The following is a 26,495-nucleotide window of genomic DNA, read 5'->3' on the forward strand; positions in this document are numbered from 1 at the left end:
TCTACTTTATCTCAGGTCTTAAGCAACACTACTTGCTCAAAAGCTCACATTCTCCATATTTTCCTTGTGCATCTTCCTTATATCGTCCCACTTTTAAGCAATAAAGCTCACTGCACAGTATACCGACTCTACAGGTTATCAAGGAGAGACAGCAGAGCTAAAACCCCTGTATTTTAACAGCTTTCTTCCCCATAACTTAAAATATGTCATTCTCTTGCCCTGCACAGGTAATGTATTGCAAGGAGGTAACTTCACAGCTCTGTGATGGAAGATACAGTCTTTACTTCCAGCCACAGACAACCCATACTGCACCATCAGCAGCTGCTGTAAAGGAAGGCTTTTGTCCTTCACCTCCTTCAGAAGACCAGAATTAGTCACTCTTAGGGATGGCCAAAGCCAGATCCAAGAGCCCTGAAGGTAATGCCTCCTCCCATGTCCAAGCACAGGGACCGCAACTCGGTCAGAGCACAGCACCTTACCTGCTCCCACCCTCCCTCCCCAAACTCCCTCTTCTTCCCTTGGCAAAGGACATGTTGCTGAACTGGGTTAACAAGGCTTGAGTCCAAGTCAGAAAACTGGCTGCAGGATGTGTCCCCTAGCAAGTCCCCTCACTCGCATCAAATCCACAACATGTCAAAGAGCTGACAAAACTTTCAGCAGTAAAGTAAGGTATGCTTAGCCACTGTCAAGAAAAGAGGGGAGGAGTGTCCAGGGGACACAATACAGCAGACAACCATCAGAAACATGTTCTCAGCAGAACATCCTATGCATAAAGGAGCGCTGTGCACACACGTTTGGTTGTTCTTTGGGTTTCGTTGTTTTGGTTTTAGTTTTCTTGTGTTTTTTTTAATTGGGTTTTGGGTTGGGTTGTTTTTTTTTTTGGGGGGGGGGGGGGGGCGGGGCAGGCACAGGCAGAGGGGAGAATCTCCTTACGTTGTTCTTTTTCCTCTGTTGCTCAAAAGCATTTCTCTGAGAGGCAAGCTCATTTTGGAGACTGGTGATTTCCTTCTCTTTTCCTGCAACCCTGAATTAGTAAAAAAAATCATAAACAAGTCATGAGAAATTTGAGAAATTTCAAGTGAGGCACTGACACCTTTTTCACATACACAACTTGCCTTCCCTTCCAGCAACACACTTGGAAAAGCTGCTCTCATTGACTTGGCAGTAGTGTTTGTTTCCTACTGCTCTGTGAACTGCAGGCTGCCAGAGAAAAGCCCATTGTAAAGCTCTTGTTTGCCTACAACAGGCATCTGCACACATTTATCAAGGCCACAGAAAGGCAATGCATTAGATGAGGGTAAGTCAGTCAGCCCACGCCAGTACACCACCACAAAACAGGCGCTGCCTGCTGGATAAGAGCATTCTTTTTCAAGCACCTAGTCCACAATTTAAGTCATTTAACTTAAAAGAAAAATAATTCAGCCAGCCAAAAACGCATGACAGCAGCAATTTGTGCAGAATAGTATAAGCCAGTATGGCATTATCTTCCACAAAGAGCTGAAGCACACTTAAGAACTAAGTCACAACACAATTCTACCCCTAGGATTTTCCCTGGGAAGAGATTTCCACCAAACAATTTCATAACATGAACAACCCTCTACTAAACTGAGGTTCCAAGAAAAAGCCTGTCACTTTTGCTTGAAACACCAACATTTAACTCTTCAGACATACAGGTGAGCTAGCATGCATTTAAAATTAAATCAGTCATGGCTTGCTTACATTGGGGGTACAACATACTGAAAGCACTGTCTGCAGAATTTTGCAGCTGAGGATTATAAGTGTGAGCAGAATCTCTGTGTTCAAGTTTTATTAGATTGTAAAGATTTTATTTTTTTTTTTACTGGCCACTTCTCACACACCAATATTGTACTTTTAGCATTTATTTAATCTTTTAAATTTTCTGAGCAACAAGTGAAATGAAGCGCTTATCTATTGCATCCAGGTTTTGAGCAGTACTCACACTTGCAGAAGCTCCTCACTCTGGACAGCCAGAGATGCCTGCAAACAGATCAGAAACACATCAGAAGCAGATCAGCCACAAAGACTGGTGCAGAGGGCATGATGTGCCTTGTTAACCAGGCACTGCTGCAACACTAAGCAGCTGCACTCTTGGCCTTCAAGGGAGTTGCATCCAGCCTCCTTTGGCCAGAAACCTGGCTGCACTACAGCACATAAAGACTGGTAGAAAGCCAGATGAGAATGCAGCAGGTCTAAGAAACAGCATACAGCTGCAAATCTACACAATAAAGGGAAGCAGGAACAGATATGCAAGTCAGAAAAGCTGGCTTAGTCAATCCAACCCTGAAGTTGTCCCTAGATTTGCATGGTCAGTACAGCTACTGGTTTCCCATGCCACCCATATAAGTTACCACCACCCCCTTTTGACTTCACTCAGTGACACCTGAAGTGGGAAGTTGTACCTGTTTGCAGTTCTCCTGCTTTAATTCTTGAATTTGAACTTTAAAAGATTCATTTTCCTTTTGCACATCCTGTTGAAAGAAAATAAGCAATATATACACATGTATACATAGAGATATAAATTCACAGTACATACACTCCTTGCAACACAAGGCACTTCTATCAAAGCTTTACCTGCAACTGTTTTACTTGGCTTGCAATTTCTCGCTCCTTTTCTTCCACTACAGCTTTCAGCTTCTTCATTTGCTCTTCTTCTGCTTTCAATCTGCAGAGATGGTTTATAAAGTTAAAAAAAATGGTTAAAGTAAGAATTTACGCTAAAAAGGGACAGATGCTCTAGCTAGGATGGTTTTCAGCAGGAGAAGGTAAATAAATTCTGTACACTATATATAATAATCAGAAAAGGAGACCACACACACATGGAGAAGAAACCATTGCACTACAGCTCCAAATCAAGAGAACTAACAAAAAAGACGTGCCAGCTGCAACAGCATTTATTGCACACACTTACCTGCTAAGAACTGGCCTGAAGCGAGCTAGTCATTTCACATGTCAATCAGCAAACACATGTAGTCATAGCTGATCTCAGTAACACTCAGAGTGGGAGAGAAGCAATTGATCATCTGAGCACATCCTGCAAGTCAGCTGGCTCTGAAGGTGCCAGGGACAGTCTCATAAAGGTGAGGCTGCCCTAGGTACCACATACAGGCTATACCAGAGCTCTGCTGGGAGGGCAGCACATTATGAGAGCTGCATTAAAGCTGGAGCCCTTTTTGGCACAGCCTCGTACAACCTTCCTCTGACTTACAGCAGCCAGACAAAGCAGAGTCAAAACAGAGGAAAGTCTGGCAGCATTTCTCCATGACATGGGAGCTGGAGAATTGGCTATTGCATCTCAGACTGAAAATGGCAAACTATCTGTTCATTGCTTTTACCGAGAGCCACAGGCACTTAAATCCCCACTCTTTTAAACACGCTAAACAGCCGGAGGAATTATCACTAGACACAAGAAGCAGCAGCAATTTCACTAGTTAGTAAAGAGCCCTGGGTGATCATTCACTTTTGCAACATGTATGAGCACTACTACTTAGGCACGCCAGGCAGGGATACCAGACACTTGCTATTATACACAGCAGCAGACACAGTAGAGCTGGCTGCTCTACGTCCATCAGCACTAACAGCTTATTTTAGCGAAGCCCATAAAATTCTTAAAGCCAATTCATACATTCTAGTTTAAGATAAACACCAGCACTGAATACATATTATCAGCAGGCACTTGAGAAACTGCTACTAAGCATACTCACAGGCTCTCTAGGTCCTGGACTTGGGATGCAGCAGGCACCTGAAAAACAAAGTTGATTTCCAACCTCATTCTGATGGCACAGTAAAGCTTTCAAATCGACAACAACTCCTTGCATGAGCAGAGGCACCACACAGTTCGCAAGATACTCGCCAAAGAAATACCAGGAATTTTGCATCAGACATTGCTCCAACAATATCCAAACACATCATGGATTTCAGAAGCACAGTTTATACCATCCTAATTCACACCAGCCGATTTCTCTCCATTCTGCCCTTCCCTGAGAATAAATGCCTGCCTTGACATCCACCCAAAATAAGACTGCAACTCAGTTTCTCCCTTCTACCATCAACAAAAATCCGAACTGAACTAGAATACGACTTTATTGGAAAAATTCTTCCATTAAGTTACACCTGGCTTCAAGGATGTCCAGTTGGCTGTTCTCAAGTCCAGTGCAAGAAATCAAAAGCCAAAATATTCCAGGCAGTTGCAATTTCTGCTGCAGGTAAAGGCAGGAGGGAATCACAGACAAGCCTGACCACCTCAACAGGAGCTGCTACATTCAGCTATGGCAAAGGCTCCTCCATAACCACAGCCCTACAGAGACGCTGCTTCAGTCTGGCAAGGAGGTACTTACGACACAGCTATGATTTTTGTCTGTGAGTTTCACAGTTTTCAGACCACCAGAGCTACTCATTATTCACAGTATCATCCAGGTTAAAGAAAAGCTCTCAGAACTTGCTATCCATGTGAAACCTGTTTCGGATGAACACAGTTGAACTAGTGGGCTCCTTGCACTGTACACTACCGGTTTAGTCAAGTGGGATTGAAAATAGCTCTGTAGGTTCAGGCCAATGCAAGTCCTTTGTGAGAGACAGGGGACAAAAACATCTTCCAGTTCAACTATGCAGCACTCCCAAACCACATCCACTCGGCAGGACATACCTGTTGGAGCTGTTGCAGGTTCTGTTGTTCTAATTCCTGAACTTTACTGGTTAATTGTGCAATTGTATCCTTCTGACCCTTAGGACAAAAAAAGAAGTTTAAAAGTGTAAATATAACATTTCTACAGCCAGAAATACTGCAACAGAACTTATTTCCCTTTAGAATACCTAGGAAGCTTACCTGCAGCCGTTCTCCTCTGTTACCAATCTCTTTCTCCTTCTCTTCCAATAAGGCCTCCATGGTTTTCACCTGTTTTTCCTTCCCCTTCAACCTGTACCATTAAACACACACAGACACAAAGCATAAACCCTTGCTCTTTTATCCATCTGAAAAATAAACAAAGGGACATCCTATGCTTTGCAGCATATAAAAGCAGCATATGTGATCAAAGGCACAAACTCCATTCATCTGCTAAAGATCAATGTGTGAACACTTACACTTCAGTCTGGGTTGGCAGAAGATGCCCTTAATCAATGGTAATGCTCATTAAGTGACAGCAGACAAATGCTGCACTGACATATATTGCAGGGATTTTACACTCCTTACCTAAAAATACTTACTTCCCCCTCCCCAGCTGGGGACACAAGGGACTGATGACCATGGTGGCTCAATTCTCATTTATCCACCCAGCTACAGCACAGGTATTATCTAAGTAAGTTTGCCATAGTGCCTTGCCCTACACCCTTCCACCCCAACTTGAATTTTACCCCTTGTAGTTTAACTGGGGCTCATGAAGCCATGCAGCACTTCATCTTGTTTGCCATCTCAGGCCTAGGTATTTCTAATAAGGACACATGTCTAGTAAGACAAGTGTTAATAGCCTGGAACATTTCACGCAAAGTGCAGACACCAGGCAAGAACATTTTAGAGTGGAGAAGGGAAGCAAGGGGTGCAGCACAGGGCAGATTCAACATGCTAACAACTGTACTTACAGAGTCTGAAGTTCTTTGACTTGTGATGTAATCGACACCTAAAGAAAATAATAACTACTTCAGTTCAATGCACATGGAAGAGACAGATAAATGCTATAAACAGCTCTAGGGAGAAACAGGGGGAAAATCCATTAGAAATTATTAGAATAGGCACTGTTACAGTTGTGTAAGCACAAACTTTTTTTTTTTTTAGGGGAAAATAAATTATGAGAAATCAAGTGTCTTCACTATTTACTTTTTCCACATTTAAAATGTGACTTCCAGAGCAGAAAAGAAAACCGTGCGAACAGGAACACAAGCAGGCCCAATGGAGCACACTCCCACCATGAGAGACAAAGAAGCAAACACTGATGAAGACAACCACCTCAGTAGCAACTACAGCTCACATCAGAGACCACCCCTGGTCATTTAGGCCTTTGCACAAGCAGGTGCTTCTTAGATGCTCTCTGCAATGTCAGCACTCCCTTAAATTCCCATTCTAAAGCTGAACATGGATCAAAGAAATACCATTTAATGGGAACACTTCCTTTCAATTTTGTATAAAAGCCTGACAGTGACTATCTGTGTTGATACTGGCTGTCCAAACCACCTGCTTAGTTTAGTCCTCTACCACAAAATGACGGGAGTTTCAGACATTCCCAAAAATCTCTATTCTGCTTGCAGGAGAACAAAAGGTGCATGATACACCACCTCTGGAGCAAGCACCCCTCATAGGTAGCCTTCTGGAGACAGTAACTCTAAACTGCATTTTGTTCTGGGCTCCGTGTCAGTTCCAGGGAAGGAAAACACACACAAATGCCTCCAGTTCCTAGGAATTTGCTTTGGAGGAAAAGCCCAAGATGGAAACATATTCTATAAAGCTTTGCCTAAAAAGGACAAAATTTGAACACTCAGGAAAGAAGAAAAGTGCATGACGTTGGAATGTAGTGAGAAAGAGTGAAGAAAGTACAGACATAAAAACCCACGACCCACACACAAACAAGTAAGCAAACTTCCTGACAGCACAAATGGATTAAGCTGCCTGCAGAATGGCCTCCCTAAGGAAACACAGGTTCCCTTTGTGGTGGATGCTAGACAGCAAGCATGCCAAAAAAGCCAGTACTCTTCCACTTCTGCATTCCTGATAGCTAGAGTAAAACTTACTCCGCCAAGACAAGCTTTCTTTGAACACTGGAAAGAAAACAGTCTTAGCTTTACCTGGGAACCAGATACTATTTTGGGCCTGTAGTATTTTTCTAGCAACACAGAAAGGCCAACAAAAGGAGAACTCGCATCTTCAGCACTTGAGATTTCTGAGTTGCTGGCCTCAAAGGATGCCCCAGGGTTGCATGTTTACTACAGGGACAATATGCAACATGCCCAGCCAGAACTAATGCTAAATGCTTTAAGTTACAGCAATTCTTGCCAAATTTCATACTGAAAGTTCAAAAAGCTCAGGCCTCCAGAGGAATGTGGTTTTTGAAGGACAGTAGTAGTTATACTACGTATTTACAGCTTTGTACCCAAGAATAGCATAGCTCTACCATTAAGATGTTCCCTTTCCCAATGACATTCACCAGTGAAACAAAACACACTAGAACAGAAATGAGTGAGCAGCACATCCACGGCAAGGCTGTTTCACACTTCTGGTACTAAGGTATTTTACCTGTTTTTCCATCTCAAGCTGGGAATTTCCTACTTCTTCTTTCAGAGCCTCTATTTCCTGTGTCAAAGCCTTTTCAATGACAAAACAGACAGGATTGGACAATGGAAACACAAAAACACCACAAAAATGGACGCTACAAAATCATCACTATAGAATGCCATGCGGTAACAAATAAATGGTAGTCAGTGGCATAGACACAAAAAGGAAGGTAGGTATTGCAGAGAGATACCTGAACAGCCTTCTCCTTGCTTGCTACTTTAAGGATTTCAGCTTGTAGGAGTTCCTCCACTGATTTTATTTTTCCATCCTTCTCATGGATCCTTAAAGAGATTAGACAAACATTAGTTGGCTGAACAAATGCGCTACTCGAGCAAATACACAAGCTTTGGTTCTGCTATTCCATCATGTCGCCAGCCTCTGGGATCCACAGAGGGACTAAGCAGAATAAACAAAAAGGAGGAATAGGACTGGGAATAACACAGAACAATCTGGCTTTATATAACCAGCAGTTCACATGCTAAATAGATACTATTACTGTCTAAAAATGCAGATTAAGGTATCAATAGTCCCTGGAATGACATACACTTAACTTCAGCCTTCACTGAACATGCCCAAGTATTTATTAACTTCACATACACACACAGAGCATAAACAAGCCCACTCCTTTCAGAGTGCCTACTGAAAAAAAAAAAAACAAACACCAACGATTATCTGACAGTCTATCCTTGTCTAGTCAGTTAGGCTTATGAAGTTAATTGCTTAGCAGAGAAGGAACTGGATTTTCAAAAGTTACTCATATGATATGTTTTCTAAAGTGATAATGCTCCCTGCCACACAAACATACTTCACCCAGTTAAAAGCAAATCATTTCAGGGAAGCGTAACACTTAAAAGTCTTGGAATAACAACAGACAGAAGTAACAATCAGAAATGAAATCTGTGCAGTAACTTACACTTTCTGGAGTTCTTCCACCAGTGATTGGAAGGAAACCTGTTCAAAACAGAGCTTCAGAAGACAGCAAAACAATCTGCAGGTGTTGAGGGGTTTGGAGTAGAGCTTGAGCACTCTGGCACTGGATAAACTATGTAGCACCCTAACGATTTGATCTATCTGGCTGCTCTTGAGGAAGATTAACTGTTGGTCTCCAGTTCCCGGCAAATCAGTAAATACTAAGTCTGCCACAGGTTCCAAGAAAAAAAAAAAAGCAAACCCACACCATCTTTACCAGGAGAGGCTGAGGTTCAGGACCAGCATTTGATTAGCCAAATTTTTCACACTGGCACTACTGTACAGCTCTCCACAGTTATTGTGCTTACCCTCTCCCATAAGTGGCTTTCAAGAAACTAAGTGCCCTCCTGAGTGGTCCAAGCAGAGCTGGATGTCAAGGAAAGGCACTTCCTGGTCAGCACCAAGTATACATCAAAAACAGCAATACTGGTTTTGCGTCACTGAACAGAGACAAACCAAAGGGGGCTGTCACACCTGCGCAAGTGTGTATTAACATTAAAAAGTTCAAATATGCATAATGAAGCTGATGCAGTATCATCTGCCTGCCAGCCATGCTTGCTGCATTGGGCTTCTGGGGGGGGGGGGGGGGGGGGGTGGGAATCAACCCAAAGCCATTTCAGTGCGTGCAAACTCACACCAACCCAGAACCATTGCCAAGTGGAACCTTTACATTTGCCATGTTTCTGACATTTATGCAAAGGAAGTATTTGACAAGAGTATCAGCTTCCAGACCAATGCTGGAAGAAAACAGGATTGTTTGCCAGCAGGCTTCAAAAGACATCTTCACCTTTTTCCCTTGACTTTTGCAACCACAGCAAGATTCTTTTAGATTTAGTTTAGGTGTAATAAAAGTTTTAGATGAAAAGCGCTACCTGCTCCGATTGCTGAATTTGCAGACTTTGAAGTTCTTTTCTCAAGGATGAATTTTCCGTCCGCAGTGCCTTTGAAAGCAGACACACAGATAATGAAAGACTCATTTGTTGGAGGAAAAGTGTTAAGCTTGACAGAAAAGTCGCTTATTTTAGAACAAGTGAAAGACTTGTAAAGTCTGAAAGAGACCCTCCTCTGCAGCAAGTTGGAGCCAAAGTATTCAAGGGACTAGTTAGTCACTATGGACAACTCTGACTGGACTTCAATCTATAGGAAGCTGAAGTCCAGGGGAACATTAAGGTGATGTGCTCATATATTTGGCTGTTTAGTAACCTATTTGCTAGTGTGCATGCCTTCCCAGTACAGGGGTGTCATCGATGCACTTGGAATGTAGGGACATTAAGAGACTGAGCATTGTCTTGGCTATGTCCAGGTAGACAGGACATAGCTTTCCAGTAAAACCCAGTTGAAAACAAACAGAAATTTTTGTACTGGCTTTCCAGGCTTCTCATCACTAGCTCCTTTATAAACAGAAGAGAAAGGAAATACCTTTATCATCATTCCAGAAGCGTCACTAGTTTATAATCTGTTTAACCCTTCAGATTATCAACTAAGCAAAAAGATGCAAGACTCCCAAACACCCTTTCCTAAAGACAGATTTGTTGCACGTTAGGCCAAACATACTGCTCTGGAGAGATACTCACTTCATTCTGAAAGACACCAGGTACACATCCTAGTTAAATCTACTCTAGACTAAGCAGAGTAAGCATGAGCGTTGATGGCATACATTAAGTGCTTCTCTATCTCATCAAAAAGGTTTCAACCTTGTCTCCATGAGATGCTTTTCCTATCAAAGGGAATGACCTCAGACTTCACTATGAGCACTCAAACATACACTTTGCACAAGAGCACTTAATCTCTACTTCCCCATAAAAAGACAGTATGAGAGATTTTACCTTCAGCTCCTCTTCTTTATTAGCCACCTGTATGAGTCCTGCCTCAAGCAGCTCTTCAACTGTCTTTATTTTGTCATCCCTCTCTCTCATGCTGAGAAATCAAAAGTGAGATTTAGGAAAGAGTTAATCTTTGAAGGCAGTTCAGCTATCAACAGTAACTTTGCTGCCAACAAAACCAGGCCTTTGTTTTAGCCGCTGATTCGAAAGAAAAATATTTCTTACCTTCTTTCCATCTGCTCTAGCAAGTCTTTGTTTGCCTATAAAAAACACAATAGGGCGATCATTAATTGGATCAATAATGGGTTGGGATTTTAAAGCCAGAAATAACTAGAGAGCATCAACTTAACCAGAAGCTTAGTTACCACACTAATCCAGAAGGGAAAATAAAGTAGGGGGAGAATAACCTCATGGCACGTGCATCTAATATTGATGCTGGAAAGATTTCAGTCCTTCGGGGAGGTACACATCTAGCCAAAATGCCTTTGTGATTTTACAGTGATAAGACTACAGGAGTTCTGGTGACAAGATGCTGTGGGACATAGGACCCCCGTAATCCTAGGGAGCTTCAAGCATGACAAGCACTGTGCAGCGGCATCTAATCTGTAGCAGCTAGCTCAGCACCTGAAAAATCTACTTGAGTGTTTATCAAAACCACAAGCTCCACCTAAGGCTCACGCAGCAGAACATCTATGATTTCTCAACAACATATTGTGAGAGACCAAACAAACATAAGCCAGTTACCAAGAAAAATCAGCCCCACAATTTCAGACAGGACAGCAAATCAGGCAGACCCAGGGGAATAAGGCTGCAAATCTGGTTGTCTGCCAGAAGAAACTGAGCTGCTCCAGACAGGGAGCTGCTGGCTAGCAGACACAAATGCAGAAAAGGAAACAAGTTTCCTGTCCTGCAAGTCTTCTTCCTGTGTTTCAGGAAGTTCTCTCATTCCACACTGATACAAAGTCAGGGGCGTTCACAAGAGCTATCCCATCCCAGGCAATACCTGCAAAGGAGACGGGGCTGAGCAACACAACAGCTTATCCAGCCCGAGTACCAGTCAGGATGGCTGCAAACAGGTGTGCCATGGGCAAAAATACAGAAGAGAAGGCAAAAAGACATCCTGATACGACAAGTTTTCCCGTTCCATTGGCCTGTTCTTTGGTTACTACTAGTTTGAGAATTCATTCCAGGATGGAAGAAAACAAGTACAGTAAAAATCCTACTCTGATCTCTCCACAGCACTGTAAGAAACCTTTCCCGTGGAAGGGCTGGCTGTTCATGGGAATTTTCTTTTATTCCCAAAAATTGCCAATAAAAGCAGGAGAGGTTGGAGAAGTCAGTCCTTGCTTGTGTTAGGCTAGCATTCTTCAGGGGAGGAAAAAACGTTTTTTGGACACTCTTGGCTAGGTCTGGCAGACAGTCACAACTGCCTTACTTGAACCCTCCATGGAAGACAAAATACCTAAAAAGCAACAGGCTTTGACACCAACCAGCTCAGCCTAGGGTCAGCCTAAGAAAAAAAACACTTAACAAGTTGAAAAGAACAGAAGATATTTGATACAACCTCAGCAAACGCTGGCTATACCTGCTCTGACAGGAGAGTCTGCAGCTGCTGAACTTCACCTTGCAGAGTTGCGTTTTGATCCTTGAGAACCTGGAAGGAATTTAAACATTTTATCAGTTCAGAACTACAAACTCGAACTCCAGCATTTCATAACAGCAATGAGGTAATCAAATAGCACAGAACTCATTACAGTGAGTTCTTTGGAAGCTACTTTCCTGCTTTCTATTTCTTTCTATCCTTTCCCCTTCTTTCTTGCTTTTCTGTATAAATACTTTTGTCCTTATGTTCCCATGAGAAATTCAGCTGTTACCATCTTTATTCCCTGGCAGAAAAATCAGACAGTACCAAGTGTGACAGGCAAGAGAAACTGCATTTTCCTCCTAAAGCAGTATCAGCATCATGTCAAGATTTGATAGCTGCCTCTTACAAAACACTCATATGGCAAAGCAAATGATCCAGGATCACCTCTCTAGTTCTCTTCAGCTGAGGATGCACAGCAAGGAATTGACAGTCCAGCAAGCAGAGAGCTTTGCACAGCTCCTACACTTTGGTCGGACTGCAGGCTGGAAAGAGGCAAATCAGGGAGACAAACAAGCATACCAAGCACCTTGCCTCCACTCCTGCACTCCTGCTCCATACAAAAGACATGGCAGCCCTTAACAGACAGACTGTCTGTCTAGATTTCTCATATGTATTTCTAAATCCTCCTCTATTATTGTTTTTTGCTTTACAAAGTCTTTTTAAAGACCTGCTTGCTGCTTTAAAACAGTAAAAAGCAGGACACATGATCTGTGCTTCAGACCCAAAGCCTTTCAGGGACAATGTAAGCAGGAAAGGACAGCAAAGGCAAGGATTAAAAGAATTGCTCTGTTTTGAACCCGGCTTTTCCATCTTTCATGTGCATGGGAAAAAAGCAGTACTTCCTCAGGTGGAAACATTTAGCACAGAGCCGTCTGGCTTACGTTTGGGATCAAAGACAGGAGGAGAAGGAGACTAGAAGGCCCCATAATATTCATGTCGAGAGCTCTATGGATTTCCACAGTATCACTATGATGACAATCTGTGTTCAGTTCTCTATTCACTTCCCAAGAACTGCCAGAAATTGCATCCAGGTGATTTTTGCCATTCCTTAGCACCAAGTTGATTTCAGCACATAACCATTCACAACACCTCTAAGGCTTTTTTCCTCAGTAGCAGTTACTTCAGGAACTAACACGCTAAAGGAAGTTCCGTTTATTCCTCCCCATACTCGTTTTCAGCATTTCACCTACCATCTTAAAATGTTCCACCATGCTGACAGCCCTGAGAACATCACTAACCTGAGACCTGCCAACTTGCTGAAGACTGCCACCTCTTCCCACTCCCCTTTCCAGACTGTTTATGCACCGATTGCCCAGCACACACACTGAAGATTCAGTCAATAGCTTTATTAGAAAAAACAAATGAAGCTGTACTTTACTTCCTAATCTATTAACTGAGTAAACTTCTTCCCTCTTGCTCTCTGACAGCTTAGAGAAACTATGGAGCCTTGCTAGGGACCCTCATCAAAACCTCTTTGAAAGTGCCACTGTAATACGTGAATCAAGCTTACTACTTGCTTGCTAACACCTTCAAAGAGCTCCAGGAGACTCATGAGGCATGGCTTCCCCTACCAAAGCATGCTGCCTCTGCCACTACCCACCTACTGTTTCTCACTAGCAAACTTACCAACTTCCCACTCTGCATCTCATAATGTCTTTTCACCAGAAACATCAGAAGGGTAGCAGTACTCAACGTGGGCTTTAAAGGAGTTAAAAAGATGAAGCCATCACCTTTCTCAGGAAGCAGGTCTATTTCTAACAGCTGAAGTTCAGAAGAAAAAGCCTAAGGTGGCAGAGGGCAAGGAGGAATTAAGTGCACACACCATCTAGAAACAAGTACCAGCTTTGCTGTGCAGACTCCAGATGTCAGAACTAAAAGCTTCAGCAATTTAGCTGCAGCCTTATGAGAAATAATTGGGAAGACAGCAGGAGAAAAATAAGCACTTTTGCACCTACTTTGGGGGAGGGGCAGGGAGACAAAGACCTGACAACATGATAATCCAAAGGCTCACAACAAGAAGGCCTTGAGACTCAGAAGGTGGAATGCAGGAAAACCACAATAGCTTTTACTAAACAGCCTCCTTTTCCAGATTTCAAAGATCTCACTCTTCACAACTGCAGACACTGTGCTTGTGTTATGCCACCTCTTACTCTGCTGCACGGTTGTTGCTGCTACTGTGACATCCCACATCACTCTTGCCTTGTGAAGTGAATACTATAATTTATCTTAATACCCGAAACTCAGTTCTATTTCATAAATCAACATTCAGTTGTATGAACTGCTCTGCAACCTCTGAAGTCTGGAAAACTTACTGTAAATAAGCACAAGAATAACTGTTCTGCATCTTACCTTGAATTCTTCTTTTGTGTTTGAAATCTGAGCAAGTTCTTCTCGAAGCTGATCTTCAAGTGTTCTTATTTTGTCATCTTTCATGTGAATGCTGAGACACAGCAGAACAGTTAAATACGTTTCCTCATCCAAGTCTTACAAAAAGCATCAATTCAAAAGAACACAGAAGACTGACAAACATTGTTTATCAAATCCCGAGCTATTTACCTTTTCTGCATCCTTTCCAGCTCATGTACAGCAGCAGCCTAGATATAAAGAGGATTAACACAGACTTAGGATACATCACATGATTCAATCAACCTTTCATTCCACAATATTAAAAAGCTAGAACAAGTCATTTGGCCTCTCAGCACATGACTCGCCAGCAAGAGTGAAAGAGCTTTGTCTTCATGCGCTTTTAGAAGACTGCTATGTAGCAGGCAAGCATGCAGTTAGAGGTCTTCTTCCCTTTGCCTAAGAGATTCATTTGACAACCAGGATTATCTCTAATTAAACACTTCATTTCCACCTCTATAATGAACAGGCCACATAGCAGTAACAGAGGGACAGCATTTGTGTTCGGTTCTAAAAAGGTACTTATGGTGAGGCAGAGAGGGGTTGTGTGCTTTTGGGGTTTGAGGGATGCTCATGACCTTTATATGCAAATGCTGAAACTGCATATTCAAGCACAGTTGTCTTCACTCCTGTGAAGCATCCAGCACTCTGCACACCTGCAAATCTACACCAACCAAGTTAACTGCTTCATTAACTTGGTTATTTAAGTAAGAAAGATTTTGCTGGTGAAGGATGGGTAAGAAGCAGGCCTCCCACCAGCTATAAGAATTCCGGGGAATCACGTATTAGCCCAATTCGGTAGCCTGATGTCTTTAATGTGCTTAAGCACAGCTCCCTTAAAGCCAACAGATCTGCATTTGCATTTATGACAGAATAGGTAGTGGAAGAGAACAAAGAAATATTTAATGAAATAATTATTTTACCTGTTCATTTGTCAGAGCCTGTAACTTCTGTACTTCTGATTTCAGAGATAGGTTCATATTCTGTAAAACCTTAAGGAAGGAGAAAAAAAATATGTCTATCTGCACTTCGCATAGAGACAGCATTTCAGGCAAGTTCACCCTCCAGTGCAAAGTATTTCAGGTTACTTTTTGAAGGCTCTAGAGTTAAAACAAGGTAAAGGGGTAAAAAGCAAGGCAAAACCTCAAGCTTTCTTATCAACAGCTTCCCAACATCAAGTATTGGCCTTGCCTAGAACAGCAATCTCAGCAGACTCGTTGCTGAAAGAGTAGCTGCTGACTCAAAGGCAGCAGCCTTGCAAGTTTCATTTTGTACATGCAACCAACAAGCCTCTCCCTGTATCCACTGGCAGATGCACATGGCTGTTACTATACCTTGAGCTCTTCCTCCTTGCTGGTTAAGTTGGCACGTTCATTGCCTAACGAGTCCTCCATCTGCTTTATCTTTTTGTCCTTTTCTGCAATCCTGCACAAATGAGAAATGATGACACGTCAGTACTGAAAGGTCTTGGATGAAAGTGGTACATGAAGTGTCAGGCTAAACACAAAATACACGCTGGCCCCTAAGCCCAGCTCTTACTCTAACTCCTGCTGACAGTACACTTCGGGTCCAAAAGCTTTTCCATCCATTTTAAATGGTGTGTGCTTGCCAAAAATTTATGAGACATTTTCCAGCTCTGAAACACAACTACCCAATCTCCCAAAGGGAGAAGTCTCCTGGCACAGCCATATAGCCCAGATATTAACAGTTTTCATGGTCACACACATTCCTGCACACTGCACTGATCCCTAAACATAAGCAGTGACAAACAAGAGAGGAGACACTGCTTTCTGTGTAGCACAGAGCCACGTACAACAGACTCCAAATCTGAGGCCAGCCACAGAAGGGAAATCCATAGGAAGCTGTTTCCCAGCTCCCAAGTCAATCTCATGGTGAGAGTTAAAAGCATAGGCAGCAACGTTTCCATCACCAGTCCCTCCCATACACACTGCACGTGTGTGGAGAAAAGGCAGCATGCATTAAAAGCCAGTAACACCTCCCAAATACCAGAGGAAATGAATGCTCACACTTTGTGCAGTTCTTCTGCCAGGACTGAAGCCGAGTTCTGCAGAAGAGGAGGGGAGGGGGGAAAAACACAACATAGCTGAAAGTAAAGCAAGTCAAAGAATCATCATCTACAGTGAGCCAGAAATAGCATTTGTAAGATTTGCCTAGTTATTTTGAACTGGCACAGGACACTTCCAACTATTTCCTGGCTAAGGAACACTGAAGTAATACCAGCACACACTTATGTCCCTTCCCGTTTGGCCTAAGGTGACAGAAGGGAAAACATGAACCATCTTAATTGCCCTTTACATTCAAACAAGCCACGGGGATCACCAGCACTCATCTCTCAAGGGTTAAGTGCTTTACAGGACATTCTGCTGAAGCCACTCAAATTTTAAAAAACGAAAACCCTGCACAGCGCATCAGGACTTGTGTTAGGAACAGAAACAGTAGCATAAAATCAACAAGTGGCATTTTTTTCCCCCCTAGAAAAAGCCTATTCTTACGTGGTCACCCATAACAGCGTAGGGGAGACCCACCGCACTGGTTATCAAGGGACCTCTGCAGAATATTTCACATCCAGTTTGGTATCAGCTGTGGCAGAAATTTCACATTCATTTGTGCTTCAGATACATGGTCCTCCTTACCCAGCCTTACCCTCCACCAGAATCCTGGCTCTTTCAGAGCTTGTGCCCATGGGACCCCTATAGCAATTCTTATACTGCCTTATCTGGACCATACCAGAGAGAACAGTATCACAGAAATAAATAAACAAAGGGAATAAAGAGTTCCAGTCTCAGAGGGTCACCTTAATGACCAAAACAGTTTCATCAATCCCAATGTCCTAAGAAGCACCCAGCCCAACTTCACCCCCCCAAAGCGCCATTTTTACAGCCAGCATCTGTAGCATAAGAATGGCCCCGTGTTTCTATGGCCAGTGGGGCCACATGGAGACAGCACACATCTCCTTCCAACAGCCTCCCTGTGTCACCCAGAGCTAAGGAGTAAAATTTCCCTAGGGATGCATTTTCAAAGACCTTTAGAAGGACTGGGACGGAGAGGAGTAGGTCATGAAGACACTACAAATCCAGAGAGCCTCTTCCTTCTCTACTCTCGCTGCCCAATGGGTTAAAGCACTTTAAGCAAAACCAGATAACGCATTTTCAGTCTGATGTTGAATTTAATCAAACTACATCAATCACGCCCATGATTAAAAGAACACAGCACCCAATTGCATAGGAACAGTCTCCATTTGCGCCCACAGAAGTCACGGCCTTCCTGAGCTGCTTTCTGTGGCCTAGCTCTACATGGAAGCAACTTCAGTGACCCTGGGGTTTTACATAGTGTTTACAACAGAAATAATTTCTCAGAGAGATTAGTCAAATTAAAATTTTAGATATTAAAAAGATCGAGAAAGGTACTGTGCAGGTTTGCTGGGTTTTTTAGCTTTTTTTTTTTTTTCTTCTGCATAGAAATCACCACTGAAATGAACAAGTAGCTTTGTACGGGCGCTCCCATAAGACACTGATGCAAAAGGGAAAAGCATGATCAGATGGTTCATAGGAGGAGTGCAAAAAGACCAGAAGAACCACAAGATAGGATTGTACGCATGCAAAGCTACAGAAAACAAACATTCAAAAAGGTAGTCTACCCTTTGGTTATAAATGAAAGCCACCAGAAGACTAAATAAGTGGATTTTTCCCCAAAAGGACAGCAGAAGCTTAAGTTTTAAATCAGTCTGAGAAACATTAGAAAAGAGGATGCTAACAAGTCTTTGCCTTCAGCATTACATATCTCATCCAGCTACAAAAAAAAAATAAAATAAATCTGGCTTTTAACGAAAGTTCACAATTCATGACTACAAAAGAAAGTCTGAGAACATGCTGTACCTGGGCTGCCATTTTTGAATGAAACTTCTGAAGCTGAGCATTCAAAGCATTATTCTGCTCTATCAGCTCCTTGTAAGAGAGCACAGAAAGAAAAGCAGGCTGAGATCTGCAGCTAGTCAACTTTTGCTAGGATTAGCTCTTAGCCATGATTATGTTAGTAAGAACAGTTTAGCATTTACATTTCAGACACTTTTGAAAGGCACTTTTTCTCCCCACTAAGATCAATCAGTTTGACTGGAAGCACAACAGCCTGTTCTGTATCAAAAGAAAAGCATACCCTGCCCCACTGCACACCATTTGGTTTCCCTGAAGCCCTCAAGAGCTATGTCCACACTGCCTCTCACCACTTGATACCAGGAAAACAGATCACTCCAGAAGAGCTCACACAAACATCAAAAGGTATATGGCTGCTCTTCGAGGGTGTTCCCCAGACCATAGCATCATTTCACAGCTTGGGAAATCACCTGGCTCGGCACATTTCCTTGACTTGCCCAGAGTGCTGCTCAGGTCTGAGATGGCCCCAGACCTCCTCATAGCACCACATGCAAGGTCTCATTCATAAACTGCCAGATAACAGGCTGGACCAGTTTTCTCATTTGGTATTCAGTGGGAAAGCTTTACCAAAGCAGCACTTCAAGGATATTACTGCATTTCCATAGGCACAAAGTGGAAGGAAAAAAACCAAACCCTTAAGATACTTGAGCAATACTACCTGCACCTGCATTTGCAGGGAGTCCTCCGCAGTAGCTCTCTTTTGCTCAGCCTCCATTAACTGCAACATCCTCTGCTCCAGCTGCTGTTTTGACACCATTGTATCAGTAAGTTTACTGTGCAAGCTCTGGATTTCATTGTCTTTGGCCACAAGCTTATTCTGCACATCTGCAGCAGAAATGTCAGGATTTTAATTCAGAACTAAATATTTAACTTTGGGGGAAATAATTTTCACTGTAAACAGGCAGGCTGATTAGAAGCCTTACTCCAGAAAGCCAAGGTTCAGCTCTCCCATCAGCATTCAACTGGTATCACAACATATAATTTCCCCAGAGTGCTGAAGCAACACAGACTTCACCTGAGCTTTACTCAAGCCATTTACTCAATAATGCCCTTCCTTCACAAACCACAACAGCCAGATCACTGCAGTAAACATTATTTGGAAATTTTGCTATACGTGCCTTGTTGTGCTGCTTCATGTTCTGCTGTTCTTTTCCTGAGATAAGCCTGGATTTCTTCCCATCTTCTCTCTGCTTCCTGCTGCTGAACCTTCACATTGAAGAGAGAGTTGATGAAAAGAAGTCTAACCTTTTTCATTTTTGAAGCGTTCAGAGTGCATCTCTTTGGTCTATTCCCAAAACATATGGCAAAGTAGTAAAACCGTTTCTTGTTTCCATTAGGACACATCAGAGAGAAAAAGTGCCCTGTAATCGTCCTCCTAGAGTAGTTTAGCCCATTAATTTGAAAGGCAAATTGTGAACAGGATTTCATTATAGACTCTTAACAGGATGGTTTCTGTTATATGAAAGTGTAACATCTTTGCCCTGCAAGTTCAGCCTTAACACCAGAAGCCAGACTAGCCAGGCATCACACAAATCTGCATTTATAATTAAAATATGTCTCAACTCTAGGTACCAACTCTCCATCTGCAAGGGCTAGAGGCAGGGAGAACTTCTGGTAACTAAGACAATTCCAAATAAGAAAAAAGTAGCATGCTCTGGATTGGCACTCTCGCCCCAAAATGCTGTTTCTCTTCTGGGGAAAAAAACAAACTACTAAAAAACCACACAAACAAAAGACCTTTTCTTCCAAAGAACAGGAAAGAGATGCATCCAGAAGCCAGTCCATTTACATTTTAACTCTTTAAAAAAAAGTATATTTAAAAACTTAAACATTTAAGCAAAAGTATGTAGTTTCAAATAAAAATCACACAAAAACAGTACTATACGGATGAACAGCTCCAAAATACCAAGTCTTGCTGGAATTGTAAGCTCACAGAAAGCAGAATTCAGTATCACCAGTTAAGCTTTTTAAAGATATTTACCTAGAAGGGTAAGTTTAAATTCAGTCAATCAAAACCCAGAGTACTGAATAAAAACATTAAATAAGCCCATAGGCTGGCTCAGCCTATCTGAAAATAGATACTTGCACATATAAAGACGACAGAGATTTAGCAGCCAGGGAAATAGCTAAAGTGATTCTTGCACACCTCGCATCCCCCCGATTCAGAACTTGGCTCAGATAAAGCCTTGAATGCCACGACAGGCAGAGAAAATCCAAGTCACCTTTAGCTGAGCAAGGGCCTGCTCTGCATTCTTCTTCTGAAGTTCCTCTTGCTGCAGCTTACTGGTCTTCTCTCCCAGCTCATTCACCAGCCTAGCATAATCCTGGCGCAGTTTGTTCAGTTCAGCTGACTGCCTAAAAATAAACATTTTCAGGGGTTTGGTTTTGTTGTTTGTTTGAGGTTTTTTCCCCAAAAAGCACAGGCCACAACAACAGCTACTCAAATCAACATCAAGTTTTGTATTTGCAGCCAGCAGGCTGTACTGGGCAGGTTGTTTTTTCACACTGCTTCATCCTAGGAAAGGGATGAGGGTCGGAGTACAGCAGCTACAACCCACTGAGTCAGAAACAAAAGGTCAGCAATAAGTCAGAAGCATCAGTTCCTTTAAAAGGTTTGCAAACTGATGGACACAATTTGGACAGGCTTATAGAAACTAAAGAGGCTCAGCATAAGCAAAGGTCTCACATCGAATTCACATTCCTTTCCCCTTCCCATAAAAGATCACTGATCTCAGACCTACTTAAGACTGTTCCTCCTAGACTACTGACTGCATGCACATCTTCAGACTACACAGTTGCCTCCTGGCCTCGATTTATCTGTTAATTTACATGTTAATTTACAAAGATATCCAATTCACTCTCTCATTTAGGGAAAGAAGATGCATTTATATAGCCCAAGGGAAGAATTTTTACACTTAGACACAAAGAGGAGCCTTTCAAAAAGCATTGTATTTTTACCTTAAGTTTTCCTGAATTAAGGATTTTTCAAGATAACTTTCTAAGAGATAATGATGCTTCATTTCTACAAACAGGACACCTAAAATCAGGGTACCAATACCCTTCTTCTTGTTATATCAACCTGCCCTGGCAGAACATGCACAGGGAGCAGAACACACCTCTGCGAGGCTGCACTTGGCAGAGCAGAAGCTGGTAACAGGAAGGTCCACACAGAAGCTGCATCTCTGCAAGAATAGCATAGCCAGAAAAGAAAATAAAGAGCCCTTTCCAAGTCCTAACAGCGGTTTTAACATTCTAGCCTCCGACAGTAACTGTTGGAGTAACAAAAAAATCAAATACCTGAAAAAATGAAGTGTTGGTTTTGCTTTCTAGAGGCAGAAGCCCACTGGCAGCAATTCACCTGTCTGACTATACACCTTACCAGGGTGCTCAGCTTTTACCACAATACATACAGTCCTCTCTGCCAGCTCTGGAGCAGCCTAAGTCATAACTCACAAAAGACAAAACCTTGAGATGCCTTTTTGTTTCTCCAAACATGTGCAACAGCAGCAGATAAATTCAAGTGCCATCCCAGCAGTATCATTAACTGTGGGGTGTTGATATTTTTTTCTTATTGCAAGACTGATTTATAAATTTTAGAGCTGCTGTTTTCCCAAGAGGCCAGCATCAGCACGTCTCCTAAAGGCCCAAGGGAAAACATATATACCCTGCCAAAAACACCTACTGTGGCTGAGCACTTCTTTCTGCTCAGCACCTACTCCCTAAAAGCTCACTCAGGCTTTAAATTGATAGAAGACAGTTACCTATTTTGAAAGCATTGTTCTTAATTGAAATACTACCTCCCCAGCCCAAAATATGTGTGTTCGTATTTTAACCACAAATTCAGAGACAGCCAAGGAGATGGAAACAAAAGGAGCAGAAGCCAGACAACTCTTCAGGGGAGACTTAAAAACACACAGAGCTCCAAGTAGCTGTTAACGTACTTGCTCTCCATTTGATTAGTAGAAGTACTGACAGCATCTCTCAGGATACCATTTTCCTGCTTCAGGTGGCTTATCTCTGCCTCCATCTGCTCACGAAGTTGCTGGAACTGATGGGGAAAGGAAGATCAATTCCAAAAAAGATTAAACTAAGGAGCAATGAAAAAACCCCAACAACTTGTAACAATAGAAAAGATATCACAATAGTTTAAGTAAATAAAACTAAGTGGATTTTTTGGGAGAGGGGCAGCTTTATATCCCTCTTCATACACCCACTCTTAATTTAAACTGTGCAACTCAGACCCTCTTGCTCAAGTAAACATTGGTTTCCTTTTATACCAGTGTATCAACCTATTTATCAAAGCAACATTTTTCATTTGTTTAAAAGACCACACAAGCGTTACTTAGGATACCAGCTGCTCAGCTGTGTAACTTTAGATACTTGTCACTAACTGGATACCAATATTTTACTTCTCCAAAGGGAAATAAAGCAAGCTTGCTGTGAATTAACATTAGAAGTTTACAAAGCCTTTAAACAGAGCAGAAAAAATCTAAAACAAGTAACACACACAGATTATAGCATGTAAACTGCAAAAGGATGGTCCTCATCCAATATCCTGAAGTCAAAGACTATGAAACAGATCCTTTATTTAGTTGATAATATGCTCTGACTTCATTTTCAACATGGTTCCAAACTGAGGCAGAAAGAAGCCCTGATAACCTAAGGCTGCTCCAGAATACTGCAAAGAAAATCAAAAGACAGGATTCAAAGAAAAAAGTGGACTCTGCATATACTCTACATATAAGAGCATAGCTGGTCTCATAGCTCAACAGTCTGCTTTGAAAAATCCTCAAGCTCATATAGCTATAATACTTGCTTCCTTTACCAGTGCCAGTTCGTAGATATGGCTGACACCGTTTCCAAGACCCAGTTTCACTGAATGGCTGACTGGCCAATGAAGATTTTCTATATAAAAAAAGCAAACAAATATTTGCCTAACAGCCACAGCAGCAGACAGCAGCCCCTTGTAGGGCAGCCACCTCCAGCTCAGCACAACTACATGTAACAAGCTGGTCCTCAGATGTTTTTTGGGGGACCTCTTTCCCTCCTCCCTCCCCCCTTTTTTTTAATGCCAACAAATATACAAGATCCCAACAGAAGAGGGGCATAAAACGCATGTAACTGGAAGCTTTGACAAATTTCAGCTTTTCCGCAACGCTACAGCACATCAGCAGGGGGAGCAGAACCAGAGCGCTGGTTCCGCCGCACATCCTTTCTGCTGCTTTGCCTGCGCAGCGGTTGCACAAGCTACTCAGTCATGCCCCAATCTCCTTCACGCTCCCCAGGCAGCAGTAAGACCCTCTCGTTATACAGTTGTCTATACAGGGCTCAAAAAGAAGTTGTCTCTGCTCAAGAGAACGTAGTTCTGCTCCAAAACTGCAGAGATGCTACTCTCTGAAGCGCTGAGACAAAAGATTGGGTATCAAAGCTGGAAAGTTTCACATGCTGGGCTTGATGCTGTGACATTCATATAGGGGAAAAAAAATAATAGAATGTAAAATCTAAGCAGCAGTCAAGCTGGCATAAGAGGGGCCATTTTTCATAGAAAACTTCAAGTTAAAGTTTTTAATCTGATAAAACACACTCTTTCTGAGGTCACTCCATTAGAATGCAATTTCAGGAGAGTAACAAGGGTCTTAAAAAAAAATTGTTAAGTGTCTGCCCTTCAAATACTTTCAGCAGAGTACTCTCCCAAGCCATGGTATTTCTTGTATATTACATTATGTTGTCAACTCTCTACTGTAATTTTAAAAGTGAGATTTATCAAGCGGTAAATGATCATCAGCATTAGTGGCTCTCTTAAGTTGAGCATTTCAATTAGATTTTACACTGTAATTGAATAATACTACAGCAGAATACCACGAAGGAAAAGTAACTAGATCAGAGACTGGCTGCTTAGACAGCCTTGATTTACAGAGTACGAAACTCTGAGACCACCCTGTCTTTCTTCCGAGTCAGGAAACTGCCACAGTTTCCCCTCCCTCATGCAGATGCATTACACCACCAGCTACCTGCACACTGCATAAAAGGCCCCGAATTCACTAGTGAAGCCAATTTCTGTGTGAGCAAGTAAAAAATGCTGCACCCCAGCTAAAGAATGGTTTCTCAGCACTGATCTGCTTGTGCATGAACGTCAGCTTTAACTGTTTTGGTAAAGCATTTACCTTTATCTTCATCTGCTGAGATTCTTGGTAACTAACATGTATTTTACTCTGAAAAGTGCCGTGCTCCTTTTCTAGCGTGATGATGTGCTCTCGCATTTTTGCTATAAGCAAGCCATTCCTCTCCTTTTCTGCAAGCAGCTCCTTGGGCAGGAAGTAAAAAAAGGGAAAGAAGTCATCTACTGCTCCTTTCTAGAGTCTAAAAGTCGGTGTTTTAAGACAACTAAAAATACAGCAAGTGTTCATCAAACTAAGATCAGCATCAATCTTCACTCAGAGAAATTCCAGCATTAGACCTGACCAAAACTCCAGCACCTTTATGAGGATTTAGGATCCACGTCATTTCACATTTATTAAAAAGAGGTCTGTGAATTTAAACACTGATCTTCTGTTGTCCTAGAAGAGCTGGAATCTTATTTCTATCGAGTTTGGCCAAATTACAAAGTCCTAACAATTAAAAGCACCAGTATCACACAAGCCAGAGCTTAGATTTTCATCCCGAGTTTAGCAGAGCTGAAGAACAAAGGTAAAGAACTGTAACAAAACAACAGAGCATTTTGGAGCCAATACTTGCTTTGCAGCAGATTGCAAAGTCAACAGTTTTGCCCAAGGAGATGGGCTATATTCGTGTCCAGCAACAGTCAGAGAAGCCCTGAATCCCACCAGCATGATGCCCTATTATAGCTTTCAAGTGAAAATACACATTGCTATTTAATCATTTATTAGCCCGTAATTCAACACAGACAGCCGAGAAATCCACGGAGCTGCTCCCGTGCAATAAAAATGCACTTGCAGTAGTAAGCAAAAATATTAAATGTAGCTTGCAACAAGCTCCCATCACAGAACAAGGTATTTGTAGCATGTAAGCTTCAGTATGCAGCTCCTTACAGTGCCAGGGAGCCTCGGCACATACTTTAAGTCTCTAAATTATTAGCCTGAATAACCTTCGCTCTTCAGAGCAATTCCAGCTTTTTCTGCATCTTAATTTAAATAAGAGCTATTCTGTTTCTTAGCTCCAACTTACTAGCTTCAGGAGGCTCTTCCCCCTGAACGAAGTAAGCGACACCAGTTCCCAAGCCCATGATCAGGGAAGAGTTTAGGAATTGAGTCACATCAAAAGTTTCAAGTCTGCAAATACATTGACAACAGCTTGACACAAACCTTTCTCCATCATCCACTAAGATGTAGCAAAAAGAAGGGCACCAGGACATATTGCAGTTTTCTTCTACCCCTCCATCAATTCCACCACCCGCCTGCAATCCTCGCTAACCCAGCTACCCTGTCAAGGCAGTGCCAGAGATCCTGGGAAGATTAACTTTCACCTAGCTTGTGTTTTGCCAAGGAACTCCAAGGTCATGCACCTCTTGCTCTCATTTATCCTCTCAAGTTACCATCTATATCAACACCCCTGCAGGAACATCTCTGCACCCTAGAGTCCCTCCCTCCCAACCTGCTGGCAATGTTTTCAGAGAAACACATTAATTAGAAGATAAGAGCTTTTTGTCAGTCAAGCTGAGCTCTTTCCCTTGTTCATCCTGATACTTTAGCACTGCAGCAACTTTGCTTTTACCCATTTTTCTCCCAGCTTCTCCCTTCCCTCCCCCAAATGGGGCCACAGATGGCAAAAAACCCCATGACCCCTACGTCTCCGCAGCTCCTACCCTGCCTTCACAAGCACCACTTTGCAAGCGTTTTTTCCCCAATCACATCAGCTTCCCTCACACCCAGGCTCCCTCATACATTCCCTCTGCTTCGTCAGCAGGAGATACCTTCCCTCTTTCATTCTGCAATGCTGAGCCAGCTTCTTTTTTCCCCCCCTGAACACATCAGAAGGCCTTTCTCCCTACAGCTACATATTTATGGTCCCAAACCTCTTGATCCCATCCAAATACACATCTCCCTGTGCCCTGCCAGAAGCTCACACAATACCCACGCCCTTCTTCCCTTCTCACCTGCCATGGCTCCCAACTCCCATGTCCTCGGGCCATTCTGCTCCCACCTTTGTCCCACTACATCACCTTCCTGAGCCTAATGCCCACATGCTTCCAAACTAGCCAAAATATTAAGAATTCTGCCCACAAAAGTCTCCAGTCACTCCATACCTGCCCAATTATTTGTTCTGCCATAACTGCTTTCCTCCAAAACCTTCACAAAAAAAGTCAAGTTTCATAAACTAGTCTTTGACAGTGGTGCATCAGCATCCCTGTAAATCTAAAGCAATCAGAATGGCAACTCAAGGGGGTAAGCAGGCGTCTTCACTTTCTG

General features: G+C 42.5%; 1 protein-coding gene across 10 annotated transcripts in view; it reads right to left on the reverse strand.

The window, feature by feature from the left end:
* The window catches only part of KTN1 (kinectin 1), a 78,099-nt gene that overhangs the window by 17,573 nt on the left and 34,031 nt on the right, over positions 1 to 26,495 (reverse strand). For 6 of the 10 annotated variants that reach the window (XM_040601219.1, XM_040601217.1, XM_040601212.1 and 3 more), the window contains exons 7-32: positions 24,234 to 24,374; positions 22,011 to 22,117; positions 20,292 to 20,424; positions 19,188 to 19,275; positions 18,728 to 18,894; positions 18,016 to 18,084; positions 16,147 to 16,184; positions 15,454 to 15,544; positions 15,043 to 15,111; positions 14,273 to 14,310; positions 14,066 to 14,156; positions 11,657 to 11,725; positions 10,297 to 10,331; positions 10,075 to 10,165; positions 9,121 to 9,189; positions 8,193 to 8,230; positions 7,470 to 7,560; positions 7,241 to 7,309; positions 5,596 to 5,633; positions 4,844 to 4,934; positions 4,664 to 4,741; positions 3,723 to 3,760; positions 2,593 to 2,683; positions 2,421 to 2,489; positions 1,961 to 1,998; positions 934 to 1,024 (exon numbers count right to left, since the gene is read on the reverse strand). In XM_040601219.1, the coding sequence (XP_040457153.1) occupies positions 934 to 1,024; positions 1,961 to 1,998; positions 2,421 to 2,489; positions 2,593 to 2,683; positions 3,723 to 3,760; positions 4,664 to 4,741; positions 4,844 to 4,934; positions 5,596 to 5,633; positions 7,241 to 7,309; positions 7,470 to 7,560; positions 8,193 to 8,230; positions 9,121 to 9,189; positions 10,075 to 10,165; positions 10,297 to 10,331; positions 11,657 to 11,725; positions 14,066 to 14,156; positions 14,273 to 14,310; positions 15,043 to 15,111; positions 15,454 to 15,544; positions 16,147 to 16,184; positions 18,016 to 18,084; positions 18,728 to 18,894; positions 19,188 to 19,275; positions 20,292 to 20,424; positions 22,011 to 22,117; positions 24,234 to 24,374 (2,028 nt within the window). The remainder of the gene's footprint in view (positions 1 to 933; positions 1,025 to 1,960; positions 1,999 to 2,420; positions 2,490 to 2,592; positions 2,684 to 3,722; positions 3,761 to 4,663; positions 4,742 to 4,843; positions 4,935 to 5,595; positions 5,634 to 7,240; positions 7,310 to 7,469; positions 7,561 to 8,192; positions 8,231 to 9,120; positions 9,190 to 10,074; positions 10,166 to 10,296; positions 10,332 to 11,656; positions 11,726 to 14,065; positions 14,157 to 14,272; positions 14,311 to 15,042; positions 15,112 to 15,453; positions 15,545 to 16,146; positions 16,185 to 18,015; positions 18,085 to 18,727; positions 18,895 to 19,187; positions 19,276 to 20,291; positions 20,425 to 22,010; positions 22,118 to 24,233; positions 24,375 to 26,495) is intronic. The other 4 variants (XM_040601222.1, XM_040601214.1, XM_040601220.1 and 1 more) reach the window with 3 other exon arrangements.

This window comes from Falco naumanni, chromosome 7, assembly GCF_017639655.2.
Source record: "Falco naumanni isolate bFalNau1 chromosome 7, bFalNau1.pat, whole genome shotgun sequence".
Lineage (NCBI taxonomy): Eukaryota > Metazoa > Chordata > Aves > Falconiformes > Falconidae > Falco > Falco naumanni.